The sequence below is a fragment of the Colias eurytheme genome, chromosome 27 (assembly GCF_061535395.1).
Source record: "Colias eurytheme isolate Ceu_HAF_F1 chromosome 27, ilColEury1 Martin Lab GWU primary, whole genome shotgun sequence".
Classification (NCBI taxonomy): Eukaryota; Metazoa; Arthropoda; class Insecta; order Lepidoptera; family Pieridae; genus Colias; species Colias eurytheme.
In genome coordinates this window covers 2,649,119-2,661,892 of record NC_143006.1, presented here as the reverse complement: position 1 = coordinate 2,661,892, position 12,774 = coordinate 2,649,119, and the positions used below count along the sequence as shown (strand labels likewise).

Genomic DNA, 12,774 nt, shown 5'->3' with positions numbered 1-12,774 from the left:
AAACAACACATACCTGAATATTTTAAAATTATTTAACAAGTTCCAATGGTGGTGTGAAAAAAAATGTTGAGAGATGTGTCTGGGGTAGTATAAAATGCTCTTAGTGTCTTTAATTATGTGACCACCACTGTATATGTATATTGTAATTTAAAATATTGGTAAAACCAATACCTTAGTTATTGGTATTACGTTATTACTGTAGGCATATTATTATACATTTTATTTAAATACCAATTCTCTTAAATTATTTCTTGTCTTCCTTTCGGTTTGTCTTCTTTCAATTACGTAATTGACTAACACAAGCTTTCCACCTGCGGCTTCGCTCTTTAATCAATATAATTAAGCGAAAGTGACAGCCCTATCGTTCTCAAAGCGTTCCCCAAATCACACTCACAGAAAGATGAACTTATGATTAATTATTGTAATAAGAACGTAAAAGGTTTAGCTTTTTACGTACATCTGATTTTCAAGACATTATTTCTCGAAAATGCCTCTTTAATTACCTACTCACAGCCTTTGAGTTATGTTATAACTTATTATCCACCAACACAAATACTTAAAGTCCTTACTAAAACTTACTACTCTTCCAATTACGTATTACTTACACTCGAATATCCCTACTAATATTATAAATGCGAATGTAACTCTGTCTGTCTGTCTGTCACGCTTTCCCGCTTAAACCTCTTAACCGATTATGATGAAATTTGGCACGGACAATCTTTAGACCCTGAGAAAGAACATAGGCTACCTTTTATCAAAACACAACGCGGACGAAGCCGCGGGCTGAAGCTAGTAATCAATATAATTAAGCAAAAGTGACAGCCCTATCATTCTCAAAGTGTCAGACGCGTTCCCGAAATCACACTCACAGACAGATGTGAACTTATGATTAATTATTGTAATCAGATGTACGTAAAAGGCGGGGCTTAGCCTTTTTGTATATCCCGATATGAAACTTATTAATGTAAGCCCTTGATTGAAAAGTGGATTCATTTATTTTCCTTACGCAATATACTTGAATATGTAGGTAATAGACTGGGGTAGAAGCCTTTGAAAATAATGAAAAGATAAAAAAAATCGCAGTCGGATGAAACCCATTAGAGAAGGAGGGGAATATGATAAAAATGTAAGGAAAAATAAATTACGGTCAATCCGAGTTCGGGAAGCGGGAGGGGGGAGCTTTTAAGAGAAAAAAATGGTTTCTCTCGATTTCCGACAAAACTACAAGTCCTATAGAAAAAAGTTCAATGGCAAAGTTGTAGGTAATTAAAAGTTCTACAACTTTTGTGTTCACAATTTTTTCACATAACCTAAAAATTTAGGTGAAAAATTCAAAAAACCAAGTTTTTGGTCTTTTATTTCTATCTACTTCAAAATTTATTTTTTTTCTACGAAATTTGGTGGAAACTTACTTTATTATGTCCCAAATACACTGTAATTTATTTGATTGAAAATATTTATTTTTTCGCCTTATTTTGAATTAATACCAAAAAAACCTAATTTTCAATCGAAAAGTCACCCGTCAAAATATCAGCTTTTTTCAAAAACTTGGGGTGCCTTTTATTTATTGAAATCTCTACTTTCATATGGTGTAAAAAAAATAAACACCACCATAGTAAATGTTCTCAGGAAATGCATACAAACAGTCTGAAAACTAGCTTTTACTAAATCAGGCACAATTCTTGAACTCTATATCTTCTCTTGTATCGGCTTTTCGGTAATATTTCAAAAGAAAAATAATTATCTGTTCTAAGTTTAATATTTTACAGCATATTCAAAAGCAAAATGATGTCGATAAAAACATTTCAGGTAGTTCGAGAAGTGTGCCTGATTTAGTGAAAGCTAATTTTCAGACTGTTTGTATGCATTTCCTGAGAACATTTACTATGGTGGTGTTTATTTTTTTTACACCATATGAAAGTAGAGATTTCAATGAATAAAAGGCACCCCAAGTTTTTGAAAAAAGCTGATATTTTGACGGGTGACTTTTCGATTGAAAATTAGGTTGTTTTTTTGGTATTAATTCAAAATAAGGCGAAAAAATAAATATTTTCAATCAAATAAATTACAGTGTATTTGGGACATAATAAAGTAAGTTTCCACCAAATTTCGTAGAAAAAAAATAAATTTTGAAGTAGATAGAAATAAAAGACCAAAAACTTGGTTTTTTGAATTTTTCACCTAAATTTTTAGGTTATGTGAAAAAATTGTGAATACAAAAGTTGTAGAACTTTTAATTACGTACAACTTTGCCATTGAACTTTTTTCTATAGGACTTGTAGTTTTGTCGGAAATCGAGAGAAACCATTTTTTTCTCTTAAAAGCTCCCCCCTCCCGCTTCCCGAACTCGGATTGACCGTAATTTATTTTTCCTTACATTTTTATCATTTTCCCCTCCTTTTCTAATGGGTTTCATCCGACTGCGATTTTTTTTTGTTTCAAAAATTATCTACTCTAGTCTATAACTACATTCTTAATTCGAAAGCTATGTGATTTTTTTTAAATTAATTTTATTTTTATGGCATTTATATACTTACTTGGTTCTTAATCAAATACATTTATTTATAACACTTAGGGCCGATTTTTCAATGCCCAGATAAACAGCTAGATAGACTTTATTCTTCAGTTAACAAAATATTCAATTTTTCAATAGACGAATAGGACTTATCTATCGAATAACTACGTTATTTGAGGAATAAATCTATTTGCCGCTCCAACGGCTAGATAGCGCGCTATTCGACGGTTAGGCGTTTGAGTTGACAACTGACCTGTCAAATTTGGGATATTTTCGTATGTCATAACATAGAGCGTAGAATTATTAACAATTAAACCTCTTTCTATATAATTATTATCAATTAAAATCATATTGAAATTGATGTTTTTGATAGTACTGATGACCATGCCATTGAAAATTTGCCGAACGCTGCCTTTAAGTATGTCGTTTCCATCGTAAAATATATAAATTGAAACACAAATTTAACCAAACTCTTTACTCGAATCAAAACAACAATCAACAATCATAGAAGACAAGTGCACTCCTGACGTGAGTCATAATGACGGTTGTTGACAAATTGCAAGAGTTGACTCTATCCCGCTCTAACCTGACTAATTTAATATGTTTGTTTCGCCACTCCGAGAGCAGTGCTGCCAATATGGAAATATTTGTTCAGATAGTTATTCATCAAATAAATCACGATTGAAAAATAGGCGAGCCGTTATGAGTTAGATAAATAATTGAATAAATATATTTGAGGGGTAGTTATTAGACTGTTTATCTCGGGATTGAAAAATCGGCCCTTAATTGTACAAACAAGAATTGGACAAAGCAAAAAATAACAATATTACAAAAAGGCATCATCATTACAAAAGGCAGCCTTATTGTTGAACAGCAATCTCTACCAGGCAACCTAGTAGATAAGAAAATGTATGAAGTTCATGGGATAGCGCAAAATAGATGATATGTATTGGTAAATAGTTTTCCTATATTGCATTTGATATTGAGCTTTCATAGTTTCTAAGATACGATACACCAGGGATGGAACTTAATAACGAATTTCAAAAGGCCTTATATGCAGTACCTACCTATATCATTTGAACAGGCATTTTGACATATCCACTTTATCATGTTAGGATATATAGGTAAAATATAATATGTATTCACATAAACTTATAACGCTAAAAACATATATTTTTTAAATGCGATAAAATGATACGACCAGCCCTTTAAAGGTAAGGCAAAACAAAGGCTCTAATACTTTCTTTAACCTTCCAAACAATATCGTACAAAAAAAAACAATTTTCTCTCGGACATAAAGCACCTTCAAAGAGACATTCCCTCGAATTCGAAAAACTTACAAATGCAAACAATGCTAAAATTATCTTAAAAGGTCCACAAAAACAAACTTTTTAAACATTTGTACTAAATGAAAGTCATATAAAACGATGCATATGCAAATGGACGCTTCGCAGAGTAACTTCATTATGTACTGAATAAATGTTATGACTCACGATGCCAGTATATCTCACAGAATAAATTGACTGTAATTGTAAATGGTGTTTGCTTTAGAAAATTGCTCTCTTGTTTACTGTATAGCTAGATAAATAAATTTAATTGAGTGCCTGTTTGTAATGTCGAAATAGGGTTATGAGATGTTTTCTATCTCATGTTATGAGATCACGGTAGGAAAATATTCTTATTAAATTGCGATGGCGTATAAAATAGCTTTACATGTGATATCTATTTACCAGTATATTTTGGCCCGTGTTTATAGTTTATAACTTAATGCATGCTTTGGGTCCTTTTCAATTCGATAATTACCAATTTAATTAATTAATGAACCATTTTATGTGCGATGCTAATTATTAATAAAGTCACGATAGGACATTAATTCATTTCACATCTGTTTCTCTGATCGATTTGCTTTCAAGCGCACTATATTCTGCCAGGTCTGTTTTTGATCCAAAGACTATACTATATTAACTGCACTTTGGATTCGAATAAATATAGTAATATGAATATTTTTTGGCTGTTCTGACGGTCGTTAAACTTCAAGTAACGCTCCTCTTACTGGCAGTATTATCTATCCGCCAAAATATTATTACTTTACCCTTGTACTACTTGTGGGGTCAAGTACCTATGATACTTAGTATATTAAGTAATAATAAAATAATATTGCATTTTTTGTACACAGTTTGGACACAAGAGACGGCATAGACACACACTGGTCGGATCCTGCTACCTTGGGCTCGAGAGCATCGTTCCGGACCTCCACAACACCAGCTATATTGATATTAACTAAGATAAGGTACATTTATGATATTTATTATTATTATTTAAAAGATTAAAAGCTAGTTGTTCAAATATATACCCATGTACTGTTCATCTGATATGTATCAATGATAGGGAAGCAACAGGTCCTCCTAATACAGGTATTAAGTAGCAAGAAGTCCAGATCCTCAATCCATTGCAATCAAAAAACATTCAAAATTCATAATTAAAGAAATATTGTACTTATCTAATACCTACCTAATAATATAACTTTGTTGCAAAGTTGTCAAAGCTGCTGAACGAATGATGTTATTCAAAATAAATATAAATTGCAGTATAAAATGTGTTCTTATGAATACAAAAGCTACTTTTGTTTTACGATAGCAGCCGCGGCCATAAGCTAGTTTAATCGTATGTAGGACACGAAATAATACGTTTTATGTTAATACAGTTAAGCAACTTTTGATGAAGTCGTAAAACTGGGATAAAACTTATAAATGAAAAATATATAAATAATGTTGAGTGGGTGTCTAGTGGGATGATATTAGTAAATACCACCTACTCAGAAATTACATATAAATTTATTGTTATACCTACGTCACAATGATAGGTAGGTAAAGTAAATGCGAAAGTTTGTTTTTGTTGTTTTTATGTTGCAGTTTTATACGCAACTACTTAACTGAATTGACTGAAATTTATTAAGCGTGTAGGCGAAACATTTGATTCAATAGGGAACGTGAGTAAAAGCATAATATTTTATGTTAACGTTTGTTAACAAATGTCTATAACTTTTTAAAAGTAGTAGAAGAAAGAGTATGTATAAATAAATCGAGTTTTACATAGTCTTGTCTTATGAGTACAATATCTACAATATTGCTAATAACTTAAACAAACATACTAAGTACTTAATAATACGTAGTATTTATTTAAAATTATATATGTATGTTAATTAGCTATTTGGTTTCCACAACACAAGCGAAAGCTTAGTATGGGATTAGTTCGTGCCGTGTGTGAAAAATGTCCTGAAATATTTATTTTTCACAGGCCTGAAGATAGTGGACAATACAGATGCAGGGTAGACTTCATAAAATCACCAACTAAGAACACCAGGCTTAACTTGACTGTGTTAAGTAAGTAAACACTTCAATACTATTAGAAAATATTTAATTTAAAGTAACATTTAAAAATATACTCGACCGTTTTTCCTCACAAGCCATTGGAACGTAATTGATGAATTTTAATAAGAACACAAATTAGTGGAGTCATAAAAACTAGAAAAAATGAAATGTAAAACAAGGAATACGGTATAAAAACCGCTATAGAAGTCACGTGTGAAAATATCTATTGAAAATTACTGCATTAAATATTTCGTCATCTCATTTCGATAATATTAAAGTAATCTACTGGACATTGTAAATTATTTGGTTTCAGTTTTTTTACTTACAATTTTAAGTATTTAATTGTTTGTCCATCAGTACCTCCGGAACGGCTAGTCATACTAGATCAAGATGGTGAAGAATTCCGTGGCGGGGCCATGGGACCGTTCGATGAGGGGACAAGAGTGAATTTAACTTGTGTCGCTATTGGTGGTAAGTTTATTCATTCATTAATTCGTGAATTCTTTATTAAATTATGTTTGCATTGTGGATATATAAAAAGCTTCAGTTCTGTTCTGTCCTTCTAAATTCCAATTCCATTAACTCAAATATTTTAGCTTGTTTCTATTAAAATGAAATACACGAGAACGAAATTATTTTATTGAAAATAATATTTAATTCCCTAAGAACATAAACTGCTTAAAAATCAAATGCCTAATACATTGATCCTATTATATTCGTTATTTTGTACACACATTATGTGAACAACGAACTATATATTTAAAAAATATATATATACCGCCGAATTGAGAACCTCCTCATTTTTTCAAGTCGGTTAAAAAAGCTCGTATTATATTATTTTTTTTTTCTATCATTTCAAAGTAATTTCTCTATTTAGGTCGTCCAGCAGCAAGAGTATCCTGGTGGCAATCACATGCATTACTCGCTAACTCGGAATCGAGAGCATCCGTCTCTTTCACACTACAGCGAGATTTGTATCCTGCTACTCTTACTTGCCAGGTGGGTTTAAAGTCCAGAAATAGGTAAAGTCCCGAATGAAATAATACTTGTGCCAACAACCAGAAGATTACTATAGTTCATAAGATAGAGCATGCCCAAAACCAGACGATTGCAAGAAAGAGCAGTCATCTATTTCACACTACAGCGAGATTTGTATCCTGCTACTCTTACTTGCCAGGTGGGTAAGTCAAGACATAAGTAAAGTCCCGAATGAAGTAACTTGTGCCCAATAACAGCACATATTAGGTACCGAATGTTTACGCTTGTTTTAATTATTGTAAAAATAATTTTATTAAATAAATAAAATTCACAAAGTGAAGTCCCGAACGATATTTATATCGTTCGGGACTTCACTTTGTGAATTTGTTTATGCTTTAGCATATCCCAAAATAAGTTAAGTCCCGAGCTAAATAAAGTTTGCTTCAAACTTAATGAAATTTAAACTAATAGGATTTTATTAAGGCTCATGTACTTGTCATGTCTTTCACACTACCTACAAATTTGTATCCTATATGATAGTGGGAGCAATAATTTAAGTCTTGGAGTAAAGTTCCAAACGAAATAATGTCTCAAATTAACTAAATATAATTCAACTAACTAAATAAAATAGTAAATATCGGTGATAAATGTTAAAAATATGTAATGACGTTTCAAAAGTGCTTCTAGAAGAAGTATAATTGAATAAATAAATGTTTGAGTTTGAGTAACAAAACGAACCCGTTCTCGACATCGGACTTTTATTCAGATTTATTATATCCACCATATTTATTTCACACAACATAATATTAAAAAAATAGCCTCTTTATTGTGCAATATGCAACCACTATAGATCTCTTATATCCCTTTAATCTCAAAGCGGATATCGGAAGATGCATGCTACCAACTTAATGGATCCCTGTCTTCCGCACTCCGTAGGAAATCCCAAGAAAATTCGCTTTTAAATCCCTCTATTATGCTCAGTATTTGAACACTCGATTATACTGGGTATAATAATACTTGTGAGTTAAAGACAATGTACTTATACTAAATATTTTATAAACATAAAATTGTAAATAAATATGATGATATTATTTTCTTGATTTTACGCTAGTATTATAAATACATCTACACAAACTACATATAATCGGTTCAGTAGTATTTGCGTGAAGGACTTACAAAACTTCCGCATTAATAATATTAATAGGATTTTTCAAACATTAAATCCTTCTTGAGCGAGAGTAACTAAAACCAATTTCATTTATTTCGAGATATTCATCCATATTTGTGCTAGTATATTATATTAATCTCAGAAACTATATTAGTACTTATTATAAAATAGTAACATTACATTCCTTTTGTACGTGTAAAAGATATACATACAAAAATAAGTTTTCATCAACTCGGTTGTAATATACACGTTTCATTTCCCAGGCTGTCACGGATCCGTCGATAGCTCCGCTTTCAGAGAACATCACTATTGATATGAATTGTGAGTTATTTCGTTTTATTATTTATAGGTACCGTTTTTCATTAGTAATAAAATATCTTTGTTTTCTTTTCTTTGTGAATGTGTGTTGAAACTGTAAATGTACTTAATTATATAAATTCTTTTAATTATTTAATTTGTATTATCGACTTAGATATTATATTACGTGACTTATAAAAATATCTGTACATATTTTATTAGTGTACCATTTATTGAATTTATCTATCCTAAATTGGCCGCGCACGTCCGCTCGAAGCGTGGTTCTGAACTGAACTGAGTTGCAAATAAATAACCAAATGTATTATTTATCAAACTACCCGCTGGGTATTTGAAATGTTATATTTGTATTTTCTGAATACTTCTTCGATTATATCCTCATTAATAATTATTATTTAAACTTATTAGAATACTTACTCTCAATTATTTGTGTCTTTATTTATTTACCTTTTATACTTTTCATACCCTCTTCAACAATTTCAATGTAATTTTAGATAATTTTTTCTCAATATTTACCATAGTAAATTATTATATAAAAAAAATTAGTTTAAAATTATATATTATTTTTCAGCAAATTGACAAATTGAATTTAATTTAATGTAATGTTGTATTTTCCTGTTATTGAAGGTCCAGTAGACCATATTGTATTCAATTGTAAGCTATGTAAAATAATATAGACTAGTTATCCTTTGTTGGAAAATCATAAATATAAATAAATAATATATTTAATTATTTATTTATTAGTGTATCCCCTCTGGGTACGCATAGTAGGCGGCGCTCGACCGCTCGTAGCGGGTCGTGCGGTCGAACTTATCTGCCAAGCAGTTGGTGCCAGACCACACCCCACTATTTCTTGGTGGAAAGGGGCTACGAGGTTACATACTATACGAGAAAAGGTAAGTTTTTATAAAAAAATATTTTTTATAAAATAAAACCGGTTTTATATATTTCTGCTCGTCGTTTTGCCATACCAGGGCATTGCCTATGTCCGGAATGGCAAAAAGACACGGGTTCAAATCCCGCCTAGTGATCGATAGTTTTCTATTCTTTAAAAAGTTCTAGATAGCATTTGAATGCTAAAAGAATGGAGAAAATCTTGCGATTAAATGTGTTTTTTTTTTATTTATTTTTATTTATATTATTTCAAAGTTCAAACCAGGTTTTAAACTGCAGTAGAAAATTAAAATTTAAGAAGAAGAAAATTCAGATTATTAAGTTCATTGTAGCAAATTTTCGCGGTTATTTTTTTGCGAGATTAAGCAAGAAAAATAAGAATTCGCGTGTCACGGAACACCAGATTTACCATCTTTATTTACCACAATAGCTTTTATTGCTGTTACTCTCATTTTCCGTTTCTCGGAAATACATTTCTTGGTAATTTCTTCTGGAATATTCCGAAATATTAAAAACCGCGCTATGCCCGACCTCATTGAAATGTTAAATTAGCGACATTTTCATTGTATTAATTCTTGGGTCTTATTTAAAATCTAGCTTTTTTAACTCGACCTCGGTCTAAGTAGTGGTCTAACTTGACCTAGTTGAAAATCTAGATTATTTGCCAGCGCTATTTTCATTAGCGTTTATATTATAGTACTTGGAACGTATGTTAAAGGCCTTTTTGCTGAAGTTGTGTAAAGAGTTCTTTGGCTATTATTAGATACACTAGTTGATAGCCGCGACTTCATCCGCGAAATAAAATTTCTATTATTTTTTTTTCAAACTTACTTTAAGTTCAGTTTGAAGAAATACTTTCAATAAACAGACAGGCAGACAAATAAATAAACATATTTTATAACCTGGATTTACATAGAGCACTGTTTATCCCGGACAAAAGTAATAAGTAAAATAACTTATAAGGATCATTAACAATAGATACATCAATGAAGAGTACATTCAATACAACACAGCAGTTTGCGTGATATATGTGTGACAAGAAATTAATCGACAGAGTAACCAAAAAAAAACAGCTAATTTAACCAACTTCTACTCTCATAAACACTATTCTTTTAAATTTTTTTGCAAATTTCCTGCTGTAGCTTTTACCTACGTCATACAATCATTTTATCAACTGTTATATTTTATATTTATTTATTGAAGTGAAACTTCTTTATCGGGGTTGGAAAAGTAACATTTTTTCGTTACGCGTGACATTTTTACGTTACGCGCCATCTTGTTTTTATCCCTTACACGCGTGATTGACGTATTTCTGTAAAGTTGCATAGGTATAGTAAATTATTTTTTGAAAAATAAGGTCATAAAGAAGTTTCACTTCTTACGTGTGTACACTAGTACACGCACACATTTTTATTTTATATTTACTTAATCTGTTTCCCTAGATATCCCCCGACGGCAACGTAACAAGCAGCATACTTACAATAGTGCCAACAGTCGAAGACGCGGGGCGGGTCATATCTTGTAGATCTGTTCAGCAAAATCTGAAACACTCGGTCAGGGAGGACGGCTGGCAAATGGATATACAACGTGAGTATTTATTTAAAAAAATGTGACAAAAAATATGGGAAACATGAAAAAATAATTTTTATTTTGTAGTAGAGCTTTAATAATTATTATGTTTGTGTTGCTTTTGGAAACGTCACTGACGCTAAATTTAAAGTCGTAACTTACCAAAAATAATTCACTAAATTTTTCTATAATTTTATGTGTTATAAACCGGCCAAGTGCGAGTCGGGCTCGCGCACAAAGGGTTCCGTAGCAGCAAATATAATAAATTACAGTTAAATCAACCTATCTCAAAAACTATAAGAGATACTTTGATCAAACCAAAAATCGTTGAAAGAGTTAATTAGCATGCATCACCTCTATTTTTTTTAGAATTTTATACCCCGTAGTTATAAAAATAGAGGGGGGGGGACATACTTTTTACGACTTTGAGAGCTGATATCTCAAAAACCGTTCACTTTAAGAAAAATGTTTTTTAGAAAACTTTATATCATTTTAAAAGACCTTTCCATTGATACCCCACACGGGTATGTACATCGAAAAAAAAAATTTCATCCCTCAGTTACATGTATGGGGGGCCCCACCCCCAATTCTTTTTTTTACTATTTAGTGTCATATTTTTGTAGCGGTTCATACAACACATATTCCCATCAAATTTCATCACTGTAGTACTTATAGTTTCCGAGTAAATCGGCTGTGACAGACGGACAGACGGACAGACGGACAGACGGACATGACGAAACTATAAGGGTTCCGTTTTTGCCATTTTGGCTACGGAACCCTAAAAAATGGCTGAATAGTGCGAATGAAATTTGGCACATAAGTACATATAAACTGAATGACATTTTATCATATAACTTTATCATATACATCATCACCCAAGAAGCTTATTCATCACCCTATTTTTATTTCTCTTTCAAGGACACAGCCCTCCAATACTTACCTTTAATCTACCATTAGGTACTTTACAATAAATACTCCACTATCTAAAACACTTCTAGTTTCAAAATACCCGCAATTTACTTACTCCTTGTTTTCGAGTAAAAGCGGTGCGTTTGACGGCTTCGAAGCGCCTATAAATAAAGTATTAAATGCTGTGCGGTTGTAAAATGGGGGTATTTTTTAATTTCTTTTACGGTTTCTCTCTACTACATTTAATTCGATTTGAGATTTTTTGCTTCTAGTTTTTTAGGTGTTATTTATCAATAAATTTCTAATTCAATAATCGGTTGTAATAAAAAATACGTGTGGCACTCGAGGACTGCCGCGGTAAAGCTATTGCATAGCATCGCATCACTGTGCCGGTTGGAGTGGGGGGTGTTAGGTTTTTTGTTACGGAATTTTTACATTCGGTCGCCGCGCTCAAAGTCTGAGATAAAAGCTATGCAATAGCTTAAAAATTTGCAGGATATTAATGTTTTTGCTTACCGTTTCGTTAACCTGACCAATGCAGTCTTGAAAAAAATAATTGTTCTTATGTTAGAATGTTATGTACCTATACATTTGGATATGTAATGCTCTAAATACTTTGAATTACTCACATATAATTTGATCTTTAAATCATTCTTCGGCATTATGTTATTATTAAAGAAGTTTTACGTCCCCTTGTGGGGTATGGGACGGATGTATTTCACCTCGGGTCCATTGATCAATATTTAAGATTGAGACCGTTTTTTTGTTGGTTAGTTTTTTTATTCCCAGATTGAATAAACAGCTTTATGAAGTACAATTTACCGAAAGGTTATACAGTAACAAATAGTTATTGTACTACAATAATTTTGAAGTTAATTTCGAACTACAAATTCTACAATAAATATTCATTGTTTATCTTTATTTATTCATAGCTTTGATGCTAAATTATATTTGCTTCAGTTATTTGTTGTGTCTATAAGTTATTTAATTGTGTTCGATTTTACGATAGTATTTGCTGTTATTAAGTAATTCAGATATTATAATATCCATTTTAT

The 12,774-nt window shown here is 31.4% G+C and overlaps 1 protein-coding gene across 1 annotated transcript in view; it reads left to right on the top strand.

Moving 5' to 3' along the window:
* The window catches only part of LOC149896803 (protein turtle homolog B-like), a 72,153-nt gene that overhangs the window by 38,522 nt on the left and 20,857 nt on the right, over positions 1–12,774 (top strand). The window contains exons 4-10 of the mRNA XM_090117150.1: positions 4,692–4,805; positions 5,813–5,898; positions 6,244–6,357; positions 6,764–6,885; positions 8,296–8,353; positions 9,092–9,243; positions 10,684–10,828. Of these exons, the coding sequence (XP_089973276.1) occupies positions 4,692–4,805; positions 5,813–5,898; positions 6,244–6,357; positions 6,764–6,885; positions 8,296–8,353; positions 9,092–9,243; positions 10,684–10,828 (791 nt within the window). The remainder of the gene's footprint in view (positions 1–4,691; positions 4,806–5,812; positions 5,899–6,243; positions 6,358–6,763; positions 6,886–8,295; positions 8,354–9,091; positions 9,244–10,683; positions 10,829–12,774) is intronic.